The sequence below is a fragment of the Falco naumanni genome, chromosome 9 (genome assembly GCF_017639655.2).
Source record: "Falco naumanni isolate bFalNau1 chromosome 9, bFalNau1.pat, whole genome shotgun sequence".
Classification (NCBI taxonomy): Eukaryota; Metazoa; Chordata; class Aves; order Falconiformes; family Falconidae; genus Falco; species Falco naumanni.
Genome location: NC_054062.1, coordinates 18,495,052 through 18,514,596, shown reverse-complemented (window position 1 = coordinate 18,514,596; position 19,545 = coordinate 18,495,052). Strand labels below are relative to the sequence as shown.

The window sequence follows — 19,545 nt, the reverse complement described above, 5'->3', positions numbered from 1 at the left end:
TCCCAGCTGCTTGAGGATCCCTACAGTACCCTGCTGGAAACGTCTCTCCCATTCCTTAGCAACTCCTCTCCAGTGCTCGCTTCTGCCCTGTTGCAAAAGCCTGGATTTCCCCATGGGCTGGGAATCCCCTTTGCTACTGTTGGAAAACTTCCCCCTTCACTGGTGGAGACTGGCCCGGGCCAGATGTTTGCCCATGGTCTCCACAGAGCTTGCTGCAGCAGGGTAGCTGCCTGCGGCGCTGACATCTTACCACAGGCAGGTCCACATCGTCATACAGCTCCTCCTGCTGCATCCTGGCCTTGGGCAGGTTGTCGATGTAGGCGTTGGGCTCAGAGTACTTCCTCTGCATTAAGCTGTGAACAGGCAGCGGGACGTCCCATCAGGAGGGACTGGTCTCGCCACGTGGCCGTGCTGTGCTGCATTTTGGAGCATTCAAACATTGCAGTCCTGGGGTCTGGCCAGGGGCATGCAGCCAGACGCAGGAGATGAGAAGGCAGAGGCATGCAGCAGTGTGATCACTGCTCCCCTTGCCCGTTAAGCAGCACCTACCAGAGCGGGGCTGCAGTTCCTCTTTGCTGTCTTCCCCCAGCCCCTGGGCACAGCGCTGCAGCAGCACGACTGCTCTGCCCCAGTGGCATGGTGAACGTGTGGCACCACAGCCCCAGCCCAGCCAAGACCACCCCACCAGCTTGCCTTTGCAAAAGCCACCTGGGCATGTGCCCCATGCCCTGTGGCAGGCTGCAGCTCAGGTTAGATGCATCGCGGTGGGACAATGACAAGTGCTCTCCTGTCCTGCACTGAGCTTCCAAAGAAAGCAACTAAACTGCAGCTGTGAATTTAGCAGCTACTCCCACGGCAGACAGCCTCCCGCAAGCGGAGGGACCCCCGCTCCGGTTTGCTTCCCCTCTACCAGCCCCATGCAGCCCCACCTGTTACCACTGACATACAAGAAGGAGTTCTTGGCAGCGCTCACGATGCAGGAAACCCTGTCGGCATCCACGTAATCGTAGGTAAATTCCTCCGGGTCTGTTTTTGAACCAGACTCGGACAAGAGGAGGCCCAGCCAGTGGCCCATTTCCTCCGAGGACTTTGCCTACAAGGAGATCAGACAGACAGGACAGGTTGCAACAGCAGCTCCTCTGCGGTCCCAAAGCTAACGCTGACTTAGCCTTGAGTAGGGAAGTATGCTGGCAGTCCTCTCGGCTGGCAAGGGGAAAGATGAACTGTTGAGTGTTACTTATATTAAACCTGAGACTGCATTAAAAGAAAAATTAACCGCTCTGTGTATGGACTGATTCACAGATTTGGAAGATACCTGAATGCAGCTCTTCGCTTAACTCCTTCCTAAAATTTCTAGTCAGTCTGCATTTTCCTTGCAATGGTGATCAACTTGGCTGCCTACAAGAGTAAGAGAATTCTCTGGAGATGCTGGTGGGGAGCCAGCTTTGGCAAGGCAAGTGCATGGGTTTTATTTTGCACCAGCAGAGCGCAGCAGTGGGCTTGTCAAACACAGCCCTGCAAGTGCAAGGAGACCCCAGCGCTCCAGGGAGCCTGCGAGTTCCTTAAGCCAGAGCCCCAACCCCTTCCAGGGCTGTTTGCACAGGGGAGAGGGGAAGGGAAGAGTTTAAAGTGGGATCAGGATCAGAGAACATCAAAGAGAGCCCCTTGCTTTCATATGGGCAGTACCGAATTCCCAGCTGCAGTGAACAGCCTGACAGTTTGCAAAATGAAGAATTAAATACAGTGCCTTGAAGTCAGCTCTAGCACAGAGCCACGTGCACTTCCCAGTAGCAGGGGATTTCTACCTGAAGCAAGAAGAAGCGGGCTGATGTAGCCATCTTTGGCTTTGATTTGAGGAGTTAAGAGCAGTATTCTCAAGGTAAAATTCAGGGCAAATGAATCCCAAACTGGAAAGTATATTTTAAGCTTTCAATCTGTTTTAGTTTGCAGAGACTTTAGTCCCTGGGAAGCTCGCCAGCTAGCCAGTCTGTACATGGAGTCTGACATCCCAACAAAATACACATTCTTCCATTCACAAAATGTAGATTTTCCCAGCACCTCTTCTTCACATTTGTAATTGGGCAAAATTTCTTAGACACAGATATACCCTGAATCAGAAGCTAAACAAAAACACCTTCAAGCCTCACGGCAGGCCCTTGAAGTCAGTTGTTTAGCTATAAATATTCCACCCACTAGAAAAATACAGGAAATTGCTCACATTGTCCACCTCCTGCTATAATTGCACTGTCGTCAGGGAAAGCTAAGATTAGAGATAAACAGTCCTGGATGCAAGTGAAGGAAAGTAACAGATGGACATCAATTCACTTGCACTTTCAAGTGAAGATCTGTGATCAGTTTACTTTGGGATGCATGACCCATGGCTTTGGGACTCTCTGTTTTCTGTTCCTCCTAACCACAGACTTAAATCATTGAAATGGCATTCATCTCACCTAACATTAACCACCTGAAATGCGTCCCATATAATTTTATCATCCAAGGTTATCCTATAGTCAGTGGAGAGGGATGGACACCTCCAGAGGACCCTTCATCCCATCCTAAGGTGAGTGCCTAAGATGAAGGCTGAATGGTCCTCTGGGTGCACCAGCATCAGATACAGTCTGGATTACCAGCTAGGTAGGACACCTTCTAGGTGACCACTCACAGATGAGCCAAAGTCCCATGCTTCAGGTTCTGTTTTGCTGGACTGTGTGTTCCTCTGGAGGACCTCACCAGTCTTTAGGCCCACTGAGACACCCAAGCTGATGACTTAAAGCAGAACTTTCTTGGAGTTATACACCTTACCTCCAGGATGACCCGTTCTTCCCCGTTGTGCAGGATGCGGAAGGAGTAGAGATGATCAGGGCTTGGCTCTGGGATAATTTCGCAACCTGCCAAACTCAGGGGCTGTTGAGCCAGTTTGCTTCGGTTCTTGTCCTGGTAGAAATGGAGGTGACCATCTTTTATCTGACACCAGCGGGACTTCCACTGGCTGTTCACTAGCACATTCAGGTAACCTGCAAGCAAGCACAGTCTACTTAGGCACATTTTTCATCCCATGGCGACAGGGAATCCAAACTCATGAATGGGGATTTCTGATGGGTAACTTCCGAGGTTACCACAGAACACAAAGCCACAGGCAACAACAAAGAGCAAAAGCACAAAGACAAGCTGTCTTATCCATACAAAACAGGGAGAAAAGGGTAAAAATCTGTTCAAAGTGAGACCCTTGAAATTCAGGTTGGGTTTGGAGCAGCAAGTTGGCTGCAGATGTTTGGATGAAGTTGGTCCTGGATGGTGAATACCAGCTGACCCATACAACTCTCCCTGCTGACTCCCACACCTAGGAAGAGCAGCACAGAGGCCCTTCGCATGCATGTCTGGTGTTGCCTGCCCTTCCTCTTGGGTCACCCTGCGAGCCATATTGCCTGCCCTTGTAAGCCACACAGTCACCTTAATGTGTAAGAGGCACCGCAGTCTGCGTGGACTTACTGGCACGGACCAAGCAGACTGTGGCCTCTTTGCCTGCCCCAGCGGGACAGCGTGGCACACGCTCCAGCGGGACAGCGTGGCACACGCTCCAGCGGGACAGCGTGGCACACGCTCCAGCGGGACAGCGTGGCACACGTGTGTTTGAGCAGGAGGATGCCTGGTGCTCATCCTGCCCTGCACACTGAAATCCAGCCCTGAGACAAGTCCCTGTAGAGGGGCTCGTGCTGCCACTTACTTGAAGTCTCCAGGGATCTCTCTGGGCTATCCAGGGAGCTGGATTTTTTCCTCCCAAGGTTCATCAGGTTGCTCAGTTTCAGGCCAGTTGTTCCCTTCTTCTTAACTACCAGAAAAGAAAAAGGTATACGTGTGGCTTACCCAGCATTTTCCTACTGAGCACATCAGTGATTGCACAAATATTGCTGTCTATTCAGCAGATAATCCAGGTAAGAAATGAAGTTGGATATTTTCAGTCCAGATATTCCTTCCCACTATCACAACAAAGTGATGAAGCCCTAGTGTAGAGGGACTCAGCAGCTGAGCTCTGTTGGGTGACTCCAGTGAGTCCTCATCATAGATTTCTCTTTCCCCCTCTGTGATATTAAGATGGGTCCCGCCATCCTTTTAATAAAGTATCTCTGCTTTTTACATATTTCCCTACCCAATCTTATCGATGGGGAATTCAGCTTAAAGCCCAGCGTTGGATGCCCTAGTGTGAAGGTGTAACTGTCCCATTGGAGACAGCTCAGCATCTCACACAGGCACTCCAAGTCTCTCTGCAGAGAGATCTGAGGAAAGTCACTTAGGCTGCATTTATGCCATCTCAAACAATCCCGAAGTGACTTGCCCAGAGTCATGCACAGGATCTCTCTGGCACAGCAGGTATCACACCCAGGTTTCTCAAGCCCTACCCCAACGCTGTAACTGCTGAGAAATCCCAACATCCACCTGTCAATTCATTATGGAAAAAGGCACTGAAATCAAATTCACAGGCAGGGAATTCACACGCAGCTTTCACCCTGCAGCAGGTCAGTTTGAGATGGTGGGAGCAGGAGAAGCTACAGACCACCCCTGCCACATGCAGGGTCGATGGCTCCATTTCCCTCTCGTTCCCAGGGTGAGGGTTTACCATCTTTTGTCTCTGCTGTCTCTGGGTGGCCATCTGTGCTGCTCCCACTCTCGGAGGCTGCAGAGTACCTCTCAGATACCTCCACCTGTCAACAAGCACCAGACACAAGCTCCACAGATGCACGTGACATTCCTCCAGCCAGCATCCACTGCAAGTGCCTTCCCTCTCCCCAGATTACAAGATCCCACCCTCCTCTTAAGACCTCCCTCACCTGCCCGCTCACACCGTGCCCTCACATTATTTCTGAGCCTGGCACAAGCAGATCCAGCACATGAACTGCCCCGGCTGGGCTTGCCTCTGAGGTGGCACGGTGGCACCACCAGTGCCACCCCCTGGCCTCCTGCCCTGCAGCTTGGTTGGTGGGAGCATTTGCCAGTCCCCATCGCAGGACATGGGCACAGGAATTGGCTAGGGTATTGACTGGGGTATTGGTATTGGCTGGGTATTGACCAGTGACTTATGAAGGTTTATCTCTCCTTTCACTGTTTTGGAACAAGCTGCCTCCCAGGAAAGCGCCACCTAAACCTGGACTAGAGAGACTGGCCCAAACTCTGGCATCCAAGGGTGCGTGTCCCTTCCAAAGCTCTTGGTGAGCACAGCTGTCCCTTTGGATGAGAGTGGCTGCAGTCCTGCATGGAGGAGAGCCCAGTGCTGAGTCAGTTTTGGGAGAAAGACATGGCAAGGAAAAGGAAGACTGTTCCAGTAACGCTCCTTTTAAGCGGAACAGGGATCTGGTTACTCTCATATTGGTCTTTTCTCCGATAAAATTACTGTACCTACAACTCTTATTTATTAAAGGAACGGGGTGGAAAAGCCCAAGCGCTAGTTCTCTCTGTAGAGACAAGGCGTACCTTTGGGTAACTGAGCCGCTGCGACTCTGGGATGTACTGGTTGCCTTCACTGCCTCCTTCACACAGCAGCCCGCTGGTCTCTTGAATTACCTGTGCAGCAGAGGAAGCCATAGCCTGTGAGAGAGCTGCAGGAACGGGATCAACATTTCTTCCCCACCCAGGAAAGGGAAAACCACAGCAGCCTGGGAGGCGTATAGTTTATTCTCCCTGCGACCCTGGGGACTCTCCTGGTGTTGCAGCAGGCAGCCAGCACAAGCCGCCAGATGGACCCAAGTCAGCCGGGGAGAGGCTGCCAGCAAAGGCAGTGCCGGTGCCTCGCAGCCCCGCTGCTGCTCCGGGCTCCGCAAAGGCTCCTGCTGCTGCTGCTGTCTCAGGGAAAGGGCCACATCTTCCCGCAGTCTCAGCCAACTCGTGCTGGGCACCCACCCCAGACATCCCTGGGCACGGCAGCTGGCTGGGAGGTCCCTCCACAGCAAGGGAGCTGCGGGAAGAAGCCATTCCAGGGCATGAAAATGAAGTGGTGTATTTGTGTATGGGCTTACAGTGAGGAAGGGAGCCAGAGCACACAAGGACAGGCCTGAGATAAGATATGGTTTCCCAGCAAAGCCAGAGTAGAAGCATGGGAGCACCAGAGGTGCAAGCCCCAAAGGCGCCACTGACCCTGAGCCACTGCTCTGCCTGGTCTTTACTCTGCAGCCCCAGCACGATGACATCAGCGTTCATGGGGATGATCTTCAGCTTGTGCTCTTTCTTCCTCACTTGCTTTTCCTTGTGAATGACAGTGCAGCCCAGCAAATTCACATCAAGCTGAGGGCTGTGGTCTTTGGAGCTCTTGTAGCACTGGGGAAGGAAGATGGAAGGGCAGGTAGTAAGAGGCTGAGGACGAGCTTTCCCTCTCGCTCACTGGTGTAAACTCCACCCTAGAAGTGGCTCGGTGCAACCACACACACACATATTAAGTGCACTGAACACAAGAAAGTCCTATAGGTCCTACAAGGCTGCAGTGTCTACACAGACTACATACAGGACATCTCCGTATGTCTAGAGATACACATACATCTATGTACATGCATGTATAGTCTGAGATACCTCTCATAGATACTGCTAGAGGGTCAAGCATGTGGTTAGCCAGCGGGGTAAGCGTCCCTTCTGCTTAACCACCTCAAAAAGTTTCCCCAAAAAGCATCTCTAGGCATTTGGAGAGTTTGGGATTTTGGCTGCAAATGGGCCCTTGTGCCCCCCTCAGCAGCCCGATGACCACATCCCTTCTGAAAATGGAACGAGATCCCCAAATCTCTGGGACATTGTTTTTGAAGCACTACTTCTACCGGTACTTTGGTTTTGTCAGCTAGTTAACATGGCCTGAGGTGCCACTTCCCTCCCCAGCTCATGCAAATAAGTTGTTTTAGGCAGAGAGTGGAGGATCTACCTACCAGCAACCTGGTGTCCTTGATAACACACAGCTGTTTTGCCCACTGTCCCAGCCACTTCTTTCTCCACAGGAAAGCACAGATGCGGGCATCCTTCATCAGCTCAATGGTGGCCTCTGTGGATGGCCACTGGTGGGTTGCTGACTTGCCTTTGCTGCTCTCTTCTTCATCATAAGATTCATAGGAGCTACTAACAGCTTCACCATCTTCTATAACAAAAGCAAAGCTCTATCATTACGTACATTTCTAGGACAGCTCAGCCTACTGCTTGCCTCAACCATGCTCACACATGCAAAAGCTTTCAGCACAGGGACGTGTCTTTTGAGGCTCTCCTACAGGAAGATAATCAATAGGAAAATAACCCTCATAGATCCTTTTTTCTTTCTAGCCCAATATCGATATTATTGCAATTTTTTGTGCCTAATAGTCTCAGTTAGAAAACACTCAAAAGACACTTCTCAGTTGACCGCAGTTTAGACAACATTCCCTTAAACATTTTCTGATGTTCACTGCTCCCCCCCCCCCCCCCCAGATGCTTTTTCTACTTTCCACTTCAAGCCAAACACAATTTTTAAGGCAACAGCAAGCTATAATCAGCCCTTGTCCTCTGAATGTCAGAAGTAAAAATGGTATTTGTGAGGCCATGCAGCAAGCAACGATTTGTTGTATCCGAGGTGTCGTTCCACTTTCCCTCTCTGGGCTAGCAGGTGTCTCTCTACCCGGCATCTAAGGGACAGCAAGGGACTTTGAAGTAATACACTGTTGCAGCAGCAAAAATTACTCGTAAGTGGCAGCTGTAAATAACAGTAATCGTATTTTTTGTGTTCATTCTTAAATGGATTACTACGTTATTACGATGAGTTGGGATTTCCAACACCCAGCTCTAAGGTGTTGTAGGTATTGGAGTTTTCAGCTGGTAGGAACAGTTGGTCATTGGTACCAGGCTCATCAGGAACAAGCGTTCCCACTGACTACAGGGGAATTTGCAATGTTCTGCTGGTGTTTACAGCAGGGCTCTTATTTGCAAAGTAAGCTCACATTGCAAGATGGTAAGATTTGGGCAGCACCTGTTTAGGGTTTTGCATTCTTTTCCTACCAAACAGCACAGAGCAATATTGTTAAGTTTCTCTCATCAGAATTTAGTCAAATTTTGATTCTCAGCAAATCTTATTATCCATGTAAAAGTAACATTATCAGATTAGTGCAAAATAAAAAGAGGAAAAGCAGCCAGAAAAGAGGAAAAAAAAGCATTAGGAGCTTCACTGAAGAACATTTCTTAAGCTGGATTTATTTGTTCTTAAAATAAAAGGAAGATGCAGCAACAAAGCTACAGCCTTACCCCCAGTGAAATCTCACTCTGTAACATCCCTCAAGCAATCAAAGCTGCACCAATTAAACTCACTAAAAAGCAAATGCTCCCTCTCAAAGTCTCCGACTGGTGCTGACAGTACACTGCTGGCTCACCACCTCCGTACCCTCAGCGTGTTGGACTGCCCGTCTTTTATGGGAGAACATTACCCCATAGCGCGCTGTCACTGTGCACGCCTTGTCCACAGGCACCCTGGGCAGACATTTGGATGGAGCAGAAGTGCTGAGGTTTCTCACCCCTAGAAATACCCAGAAGCTGAACCTCTGCACTGCCAGGGACCCTTCCTCATGCAGCAGGAGCAAGGATGCCTAAAGTGAATCTTATCTTCTAAATCTCCCTCCTTAGCAACATTGCTAACTGCCCCTCTGGCCCTTGTGGGTGTCTCTAGTGCCCCTCACCTTGGCATTAGGGCTGCCACCTTTCTCCTGGGGGAATAACACTTTTCTTCCATGCTCTCAGTGGGAGCCCTGGTGGCTCTTTTCTGCATCAGCCACAACCACAAGTGCCTCATGAGATTAGCTCTTCCCTACTGCAGCCATTGCTGGCTGGCTATAGCCTCATGATGGAAAGGTGTTTTCCAGGCTATGGCAAACTGGGACAAATCTTCCATTGCTGGCTGGCTACAGCCTCATGATGGAAAGGTGTTTTCCAGGCTATGGCAAACTGGGACAAATCTTGTTTGGGTGACTTGAGGCAACCGTTGTCACTACTAAGGCGCACTCAATCCCGAGTTATATAGCTCAGGCACTTCAGTAAGGTCTCCATTTCCCTGCTGGTGGTTTCAGCTAAGACCACAGTTTTATTCTCTCATTGCTATGACATCAATTGTAGCCCCATTCTTGGATGTCTTTATCTAATCCACCTTTTCTTTCCTGTTTCCTTCCTTCCCATGAGCTCCCAAGGAGCTAAATCAATACCACGATGAAGGAAGCTCCAACTGTCTTGTACACCAGAGCTGCCTGTGCCTGAGCAGGGCACCTCCAACTTTCGCTGAACCGCTACTTGCCAATACAACCAGCATTGCCACATATCAGCCCCACAGCAGTGACAGAGTCAGGGGAATAAAAGCTAGGGAAGTTCTCATCCTTGTCATCTTAAGCATGAGGAAAGGCGCAAAAAATGCTACCTTGCATACAGCCAGCATGGGCAGAGAGAGAGGAGAGGTGGTTACCCCTCCATGCACATAACAGGCACCTGATCATCTTTGCTAAAACTGAGTAGTTAGAGGGGTTTTTTTGTATATTTGTTTCTGGGTTTTTGTTTTTGTTTTTTTAAAAGAAGAAAGGCACTTCAGGTTTGGAAAGCATGCCATACCCATTGTTATTGTGGCATAAATAACGCCCTCAGTAACCTGCAACCCTGGCCTGGGTCCAGCCGCAGCAAGCCTACCAAAAAGACCTGCACAATCAAAAGGAAAGAGAAAGGGAGACAAAGAGAGAAAGCCACAGATAAGCAAATGTGGAGAACAAGAGTATCAGCCTGGCTCCAGCCCAAGCTCCCCCCTCGTCGGTAAGGCTGCCCCATCCCTGCTGTGGACAGAGGAGTGTGCTGTACGGTGACACTCCAAACAGGGACAATGTTTTCAACCCATCCCTTCAAACAAGGCAATTCCCTTTAAAACAGAATCATCAATGTAATTAAAATCAGCCAGGGCAGATGAGCTGTTTCAGCCAGAATAATTATTGCTCAGTTGGCAGTCACGTCGCCCCTTGCATTTTCACTGTTTCTTATCGCACCCTTCAATTATGCAAACACAGCCGAGGACGAGGACGATAACGGTTTAACACATTTCAGCCCAGGAGGGAAGGGAAGCAGCAACATTTGCTGAAGCTGTAAAATGAAAGGCAGAGGCACCCCCAGCGGAGGGGTGGGAATCCTGCTGATGAAAGAGGGACCCCGAGACCCAGCGGATCTGCCCGCCTGCTTCATTTTAATTAATTCACCCATGGCTTGTTACAGTGCCTCGAAGTCCCACCTCTGACGCTGCATGAATCCTCTATCTCCTCAGCCCATCTGGAGGCTTGCTTTGATGTCCTTTCTTGGCAGTGCACCCACTAATTTTAGTGGTGTTCCTATTTTTGTTCGATTTCACTACGCCCATTTGTTTGGAGATTCATGGGTGTCTTCCAAGGCTCATGTTGTAATTCCGTCAGAAACACTACCGGCACCTCCCTGGACTGCTGGCCTCTTCCCTACCCAGCTTGTAGGGAGGAGGGGGTGAGCACAGAGGGCTTGGGGGGTTACTGGAGTCAGGCTTTAGCATCTTTGGCCAGGGAAAACCAATGCATGTCCAGACTGCCCTTAAGCAGTCACATCAAGGTCTCAAGGCAGTCGCTAGCAATGAGCATCACTCCACGTAGGACAGGCACAGGGTATGATTACCATGAGATAAAGGGATGGGGAGCCCAGTTTTGTACTTGTGGAAGCAACAGGCAGGATTGAGACCTGCAGGTTTGCCTATATATCATGGAATTTGAAGCCTGATCTCTTAAGGCAAACTGGGGCATCAGAAGCTTCCCTGCATCGCCACCTGACCTCCCCCTCCACACAGCACGCCATGCTTCACCCTCTCCTGAGCCCCCACAGCCTCCTCTGGCCACACGCCTGCGGCTCCACAACTCTCCCTGCCCCTCCTTCTCACTTACCCCAAGGCACCACCTCAAACATGAGGCTGCCAAAAAGCACAGAGATCCTCAGTGACATGCTGCTGCCGTCCTTCTCACGCAAACCACCTGAAAAGCCATGGGCACTACAGCACACCAGGCGGTTTGTGCAGAAGAAGGGACCTGCAGAGGGGACGGGTGGCTGAGCAGTCGCAGGAGGCAAAGGCACCACACACCTCGGTTGCAAGGGACTGCCTGGACTTGCCCAGCCCATCTCTGCTCACTTCATGGGCTCCTATCTCCGCTCACGGCGTGATACTGCTCAGTATCACAGTGTCAAACAAAACCAGCTACTCATAGCAGGCAGACTGCTCATTTTGACAGTGCTCCCATCGTATGGGTCTTTTTCTCCTTTTTTGCAGGGCTCTGATCTCTTATTTCCTTAGGCATCTGACCGGCCTGGATTTCAATGGATGGTGGGTGTATCTGCATCTTTGAGCTGCAGGTTAGAGAGGAAAAGCAGAGGTTTAAGCTGAGTGTGTGCTTATCGCCCCTGCCAGCCAAGGCTCTGAACAGAACGTGAGTTTATGGAGCTGCCTGGATAACATAACCTGGGTCTCCCAGCACACAATCCCTGGCCATACTCCAGCTAATCCACTGTACGTCTTTAGATAATGTGCTAAGAGCCATGACATCTACTTTCCCAATATGCAGCAGGGAGAAAAAAGCCCACGTATCTCACAGTGCAGGCAGCTGGAAAATCCCTGCAGGGACGAGGCTGCAGCAGCCTGTGCTGCCCTGGCTGCAGGAGGGCTTCAGCCCCTGCACCTTGCACATCACAGCCCTGACCTCAGCCAAACAACCCAGAGCACTTTGGCAAAACCAAGCTGACACCTAACTACGCACGGCAGAGCTGGGGACCTCTCCTCTGCACCAAATGGTACGGCTCACCCTGGCCGTGACGAGGCTGCACCTTTTCGTGCCGGAGCTGGACACAATCTTCCTGTTCACCACTGTAACGCGGTTGCAGTCGAAACAAGATGGTTCAGGAAAATTAAGAACTTTCTACATCCCCCTTTTTTTTTTAGCATCGTAACTCCTAAGCCTTTGTGAGAAGTGGCCCACAGCGAGCTACAAGCTGCCCAGGAGCACAAGGCGCACACGCGCAGTGAGGGCTGTTTGGCTACACCAAACCCTGGCCACTTAAAACAGTGGCACCGCTGGTGCCTTCCTGCCAGGGAGCTTCTGAGCCTGGTGGTGCACACCAGGGCTGGAAAGGACTCAGCTTCTCATATAAGCAGCTAGGATTCAACACCCAAGGGTTTAGATCCAGATCTTTTACCCTGAACTCTCACTTTGCTTGTCTCGACTCTCTCCGCTCAGCTCTGCCCCACGCCACGTATGTCACCTCCCCCACCCTGCTGCAGCCAAGGCGGATGAGCAGAGACCGGCTTCTGCAGCAAAGCAATATAATCTGCATCATTTGGGCTTAAATGGATTATAAAGCGATGACAAGATAATCTCTGCTACCACATCAGAGGAGGATAATCTCTCACGAAGGGTGTTCAACAAAAGGAGGATGCCGGAAGGGGTGGAAAGCCCACCGGTGACAGGTAGCGGTGGCACTGCTGGGGACATTGCTGGGAGGTACCGACCCGGGTGGTGAGTGAACCCGCATGTTGTCCCCTCACATGAAATGTGGCTTTTTAGTCAAGTTTACAGACAGTTAAGCTGCCACAAGAGACAGAGTTGAATAATCAGCCAATTGTAAAAACAGTGATGATGTCTAACAGACCAGAGTCATGGATTTTGAGCCTCAAAGGGACAGTTAGAGCACTAGGACACAAATGCAAGCCACCAAAGTTCCACCACTCACTCCTGAATAGAAACCTGCATTTGACTACAGCCTATCTGCCAGAGAACCACCAAAAGAACCCACAGTGGTCTGTATTATTTTACAGTGATATTATATTAACCCAAGTGTACTATTTATTTCTACAGGAAAGTTAAAAATGAGTAATTCAGTAGCCTTTTCTTTCCAACTACCATTAGATCTGCAATATCAACTGTGACCAGCATTAGAAAACAGTTTTGTGTCACAAGCTGTACGAAACGTCCACGCTTTTGTTTACTTGTTCTCATATATCTCAAATCCTCCATCTCCCCCACCCCCACCCTGAGAGTTAGCTGTGATATACCATTTACAGAGACATCATATGGCTCAGCCTCTTCATAATATCCCTCCGGGGATTCCATCTTGGGGACTGGAGGTTGTTTTGTTTCGGGAATCTGCAGAATAAATAAAGGAAGCATGATTTAAGGTAAAAACAGATCCTTGAAAAAAAGTGGGGCATCCTTCTTTTTTTTTTTTAAGATGCACTAAAGTGCATCCTAGTGGATGAGATCTTTTAGGCGTGTATACCAGAATTTCCATGTCAAATGGTTGAGATGACAAAGAGGAAAGACTGCTGAGGGTTTCCAGTGTACAGTTAGCTCAGACATAAAGTTCTTCAAAATGACTGTATAATTGTGTCATAACTGTTATTTTATTTAATATTGCAGAAAGCCCTGGCAAGATCAACTCTTAAGTTTCCTCAAAAGCAGTAATTGCAACCTGTTGGCCTTACTGTGCACTGGGACTTCTGCCTGCTGCGCACACCCCCCCCCCCCCCCCCCAGCTGCTTATTGCAACTGGGGATGAACTTCTGTGCTACTGACTGTCCGAGCAGGGAAGCAGAAGAGCAGACATTTGGTGCAATCCTGGCTTTACGCTGAAAAGCATAGCCTGAGCGGCTGCCGGTCGCATCTCCAAGTCTCTAACTGAGAGCAAACAGCTAAAAATCCCTGCTTTAGGAACTACATCAGGAATATTTAATTGTGCTCTGAGCAAAATATGAAGGAAACGGATAAACAACACTGATGGAAAACAAGCCTTTGAAAAGAATCCAAGTGCTGGAAAATCCCTGTGGTGCCTGCCAAACCCCTCCCTAAACACAAGCAAGGGCTAGCAGGAAAAACAGTGCCTTGATCCTTTAGAAATACCAACGCGGGGGGCGGGGGGAGATAAGAAGAAACAAACTTTTTACTTTTCAACCAATTCACATAGCTATTGAACATCAGGACAGTGGAGCCAGAGATCACGGTGGGATGACCGCACAGCTTATGCTCTTCCCAAAATACCTGGCATCCCACCTCCCTTCACGACCTGACAGTAGCATCCCTCTGTTCCCCAGGGAGGTGTCACTCAGGCCAAGTCACCCCCTGTCATCTGACAAGGGTATGCTCTGCCTCACAGCGCTTCAACTGGCTTCTGACCGAGACCTATGCAAACCCTGGATAGGATGTTCAGTGCGTGCAGGGCTAAAGCCCCACTCCTCCCAGGAGCACAGGCAGAAGAGCAGGTTTCTCTTTATAGAGACAGCAACGTTGAATGTCATGGATCATGCATGGTCCTTCAGGCCAGCCTACTTGATTGCTCCTGGTGTCCTGGAGAAGAGGGGCCAGCTGGGCGTTAGCATTGCAGAGCAGTCTAAGGCAAGATCTCTTTGTAGGTCGTGCCAGCATCATCAAAAGCAGGTTCAAAGCTGCCCATCCTGCCCTGGCTACTTCCACCAACAGGTACTGCTGCCTAGAAGTAGAGAGGAAGCTTTGAAGCAAAAGACTTTTCTGGTCAGCAGCTTCCCACGAAGTAGGATGTTGCTGAGCCTGAGGGAGCTAGGAGCCCTGACCACACCGGCCAGAATCACGCATCTCTGTACCCACATGGTACAGAACATGAACTCTGCCAACCTTGCAAACTTCTCAAGTGTCTTGGATGAAAACTCCTCCCTGTGTGGGTCTGCCAGATGCTGTGAGCAGACACTGAGTTCGCTTTCCAGAGCCATGCAGGGGGGGACTGCTGGAAAACACTTGCCTCCAAACACTTAGAGGTTTAGAACTTGTCCTGATGTGTTAAATTAAAGAAACAAACCCAAACCTAGCCACTCCAAAGCTTTACTTAATCCCTTCCCTGGGAAGGGAATGTGTCTGCAATTACCATCTGTGGTGGCCTCCTGCATGTAGCCAGCTCACACAAAGAAACATTGTGGGTTTGTTTGGCACCATCCCGCAGGTGTCAGGGAAGGAGCCGTGGGGAAAGGGGTTGCTCTGTTTTGTTCCAAACTATGGAAGCCAATAGGGACTAGGTGGGACTGCACCTCAGCTGCCCCAGAAGCTATTTTTTTTCTTTTCTCTTTCCCTAAAGGCATGGAGTAGTTTTGTCTCTAAGTCAAAGAGTTTATACTGTGTTATTTAACCCAGGCTGGTCCACACAGAACATTTGCCTGTTGCATTACAGCACAACGGAACATGCAAATAAACCATCCGGGGAATCTGTATCTGCACAACTTTCTCAGTAAACGGTTGTAGAAAGCAGCAGAGCTGCCAGGGGTACTGTGGATGAAAAGTCACTGATATCTGAGCCACAGCCTGCAGGACTCACTCGTTAAAGGTTGCTTTGGGACAAATCCAAAGGAATTAGTGGGATCCAACTGGGCCACCCCTGTCAGTTTGCCCATTGACTGTTGGTGTCAGTGAATACCAGGGACAATCTGCTGTGCAGAGCTTTACCACCAAATTTCTCCTGTGCCTCAAAAAGCAAGCTTAGAACACCACCACAGGGTGCTTTAGCATCACCAAACCAAAGAAAACTCTGCAGAGCTAGAATAAGTATACTCTGAGGTCCTCTCCTAACATTCCCATTTGTGTAAGGAGCTGTGCTCCCTCTCCCTCCTCCACTGCCCAGGTGGCCATGGCTCTGGCCCCTGCCAGGAGCAGCAAACATGGCAGGGAAGATTCATGTCCCCACAGCAGCGATTGTCACACACTACCTGAGATCACATTAAAGCTCTCCCCAGCCCCACTCCCTGAGGTATGCTCAGGCACCCTTGCTGCCAACAGCTCCCTGGTGCTCAGATGCTCACAGCGAGGAGGTACTTGACTGCTTTATCCAAGGGAGGTCAGCCCCAGTGGTAAGCAGGGGGGAGGAGGCAGTTCCAGCACAGGCCTGGGAGAAGACAGGTGGCTTAGGTACCCTTCTCAGCTAAAATCCAAGAGTGTTTTGGTTTTTTTTCTAATTCCTTCATTTAACTTCCTGAGTGCCCATCAGAATGCTGGGCTGCACCAAGTACAAGCAGAGATGCCTGGGGGACACCCAGCTGCTGCTTCCCTGGTCACGACTCAGTTCCACTGCTCATGCCTTCAACTCCACTGCACTGCTGTCCTCCTGCCTCCCTCCCTGCCACAGCCACTACCCCCTCCCGCTTTGAGAAATCCAAAGCCAAACAGCAGTTCCTGCTCTGGGCACTGCTCCCAGGCAACTCCATCTCCAGCGCCATATCCTGAGCCACTGCATGGGCAGAGGCTCCCTGGGGCTGGAGCAGCTCCCATCAGGCAAATGCACTGCCTCCAAGGGTTTGTTGGCTGCATCCCACTCTATCCCCTTGTCTTCCCAGCTCCTCCAGTGAACCCCAGCTGAGCCACACAGCCCCCTGAGCAGAAGTCCTGGGGCATCACCCTGCATCCTCATTCTTGGGAAAGGAGCAGATCTCTCTCCGTGGTTGATGAATGCACCACCCCTCCATGTCTTCCCCTCCTCCCCATGCACACTCCCTGCCCTCCTTTCCTTTCACATCCCAAAATTCCAGCTACAGCAATTCCCACATGGGACCAACTACTGAACAGCAATATCCATGTGTCAAGGGTGACCTGTGCCTCTAGGACAGCAGAGCTGGCTTACTGGCACAGAGACGAAATCGCACTGAAAGCTGATGGTGCTGAACTGGACCTTTGCTAGATTTATAGCTGCCCTATGGAAAAAATCTACAGTCCCAGCAACAGCTTGCGGATAAGCGGGCTGCACAACCCGCATAACACCCAGCACAGTCGCCCAATGCACAGACAACCCCACGCACTTCAGCTGGAAGCAAACCTGATCTTCTTTGCAGATGGCCAAACTGCAAGGCTCTGCCAGCTAGGGAGATTCTGGGGATCGCCCCGCTGCCCTGCAGCTGAATAGTGGCTTTTGTAAGCTCCTATCAGCAGCCCAGGCACACCTGCTTTACATCTCAGGGGATATTTCCAAAGCAACAGTTGAGAGCCACCATCTCTTTCTTTCTTTGAAAACATCAGTTGTCTTCCTTCTGTCTGCTTGGATTGCCACACTGTGGGTGCGGTTTTCCCTGGCAGGGAACACAGCCCATTCTGCACAGTACTCCTGCACACACACGTGAAGCCCCAGGCTTCCACAGCTGCCTGCTCCATCTGCTCATGAGCTTTGGGAAACACAGGGGTTTCTGGATACCCAGCCATCTCGGAGCACCAGCCGGCTGCAGCGCCTGCACCAGCTGCACGCTGACCTGCACTGTTCACAAAGACGACAAGTAAAGGTGGAAACCTGGACACTGGGGAGTCCTTAGCTCAGGGGTCCTCAAACTTTTTAACCAGGGGGCCGGCACGCGGATGCAGTGGCAGGCAGTCATCTGCGGCTGCTTGGTTCCCCCCCCGGCTGGGGCGGGGGGTTCTGTAAATACCGGGGGCTGGATTGAGGACCCTGGGGGGCCGTATCCGGCCCACGGGCTGTAGTTTGAGGACCCCTGCCTTAGCTGAATATTTTTTTTTATTTCTTTAAATAAAGCTCACCAAGACTTACTTGCCTCACTAACATACACAGGCAGAGGTTCTCCATTTAGCCATGCTGCACAGTACATAACAGAAGTGACGTCTTGGGGTTTCAGATCCCCAGGCTGAGGGCTAGACAGTGAAAAGCAAAGGATTTGCAGAACATACCTTTGGAGGAGGGAGGTCCGGCAGGCTCTTCTGAGGAGGGGATGAATGCAGTCCTGAGTCTCCATTGGTCAAGGAGTCTCTCCGGTCCAGCGCTGCAAGCCAGAAACACAATTATATCAATGACATGTGGCATTTCCCAGCAGCACACTCGCTACCCGGGGCTGTGCAGGAACAGCGAGGTGCTATTTCAGTAGGAACCAGAGTGACAATTACAGGCAGTGCTGCAGGGCCACCATGTCATTTCAGGCCATGCCCAGGAATGTGGCACTAGGAGATGCAGCAAAAGAGCTGGCCTCTGGTTTTAGGGCATGTTTTTCCTTCTGGGGGGAAAACTGGGAAGCCCAAACCTACTGCTGAAACTTTAAAGGGTCTTGAGAAGCAGCATGGGCAGACACTACAGAGTGCCTGGAAATCCATAGTACTTTAGTCTTTGCTAGCTCTGATCTCTGCTACGGAGAGCAGACAGATCAGTGACTGGCCCTGCCTCTACTGTGTTTCCACAAAACTGGAGCTCATACCACCCTGCTCCCACAGCAAACTGCAAAGGTTGCTGCCTAGCTGAGATGCACAACGGTTTACCAAAGGCAGCCAAGAACAGTAATCTAATCGCTACTGAAGGAAGAGTTGCTCTTGAAGCAGCCCAGGACAAACATGTGAAAGGGCATATGGCAGCAGAACTGCTCCAGGCGATCTGCCTCTGCCTCTGGAAAGTCAGATTTTCTAAGCAGCTGAATGCAGAGTGATTCAGTGGCCGGAGGGTAAACGAAAAGCTCAGAAATCTCGTGTTCAGACCCTCTTCCCCCACCACAAAACTCCTCGGTGGCTTCAAATAAGTGCCCAAATCCCACGACCTCTGAGATAGCACAATGCAGCAGTGCTCAGGAACAAGTGGGAGCAAGGCACAAACGGCTGAAAAATGAAGGACTTTGAAGGCATTATACTGTGTAGAGGGGAAGTCCCTTTTGCACAGTGTCTCTTGCCAAATCCTTTGGGAGAAATGAGGCTAAGGTATCCAGATTCTGCAAGTCCAGTAAATTAAGTGAGGGAATTAAGTCCAAAATCTGCAGCGAGTTGATGCTCCAGCTGCCTTAGTCACCTGCTGATGCTCCAGCCGCATTCCTTGGGCACACACAGAAACCGCCAAGGCATCATGCAGTGCCCAGCAGTGGTTAGCACTGCACTCAGAAGACATGGGCCAGGACTTTGCTGCATATTTCTGGGCTTTAAAAATAGAAGCTGGAAACCACATTACTTTGTTCGCGTCTGGGGCTTGGAAGCCATGATGACAGCTCTGCCCTGCCAGGCTGTAGCCAGCTCCTGGCCTGGTGGCACAAGAGCCCAAGACACATCTCTTGTGATAAATTTCTCCTTTTGATGCAGGTCTACTGGTCATCAGCACTGGCTAACTTCAGCAAGTCAGGAGGGCATGGAGATCCTTGGATCAACAGATGCCAACTTCAAGCAGCTGCCTGCACCCTGCCAGTGGGGCTGCTGGATGTCTTGTAAGGTTCAGAGTAAAGCAGTTGAGGACGTGGGGAGACCCACCTACCAAAATACCCCACGATTATACCGCCAGACACACTTCTACAGGTTGCTGTTGGAGGTTAGCCTTTTCTGTAAAGGACCAAGGAGACGGCACTGTCCGGGCAGACACCTTCCACCAACAGTAGCTGCTGAGGCCATGGCTACTTTTGGAAACATCAGAAAAAAGGCTGAGATTTCCTAAAGCCCCAGATGGGCTACTCCCCGATAGGGATTACCTCTGCACTCACAGTTGTGCACCAGGGAACTTTTTAGGGGCCTCTTTAGCAAAGAGAAGCAGGCCAGCTTGCGTCCTCCTGCATCAGGCAGA

At 50.6% G+C, this 19,545-nt stretch overlaps 1 protein-coding gene across 3 annotated transcripts in view; it reads right to left on the bottom strand.

The window, feature by feature from the left end:
• Positions 1 to 19,545, bottom strand: part of AFAP1L2 (actin filament associated protein 1 like 2) — a 71,372-nt gene that overhangs the window by 5,357 nt on the left and 46,470 nt on the right. Inside the window, exons 4-14 of one of the 3 annotated variants that reach the window (XM_040606824.1) lie at positions 17,694 to 17,785; positions 13,067 to 13,157; positions 9,580 to 9,663; positions 6,900 to 7,105; positions 6,127 to 6,306; positions 5,467 to 5,556; positions 4,616 to 4,700; positions 3,725 to 3,829; positions 2,803 to 3,014; positions 948 to 1,093; positions 251 to 353 (exon numbers count right to left, since the gene is read on the bottom strand). In XM_040606824.1, the coding sequence (XP_040462758.1) occupies positions 251 to 353; positions 948 to 1,093; positions 2,803 to 3,014; positions 3,725 to 3,829; positions 4,616 to 4,700; positions 5,467 to 5,556; positions 6,127 to 6,306; positions 6,900 to 7,105; positions 9,580 to 9,663; positions 13,067 to 13,157; positions 17,694 to 17,785 (1,394 nt within the window). The remainder of the gene's footprint in view (positions 1 to 250; positions 354 to 947; positions 1,094 to 2,802; positions 3,015 to 3,724; positions 3,830 to 4,615; positions 4,701 to 5,466; positions 5,557 to 6,126; positions 6,307 to 6,899; positions 7,106 to 9,579; positions 9,664 to 13,066; positions 13,158 to 17,693; positions 17,786 to 19,545) is intronic. The other 2 variants (XM_040606825.1, XM_040606827.1) reach the window with 2 other exon arrangements.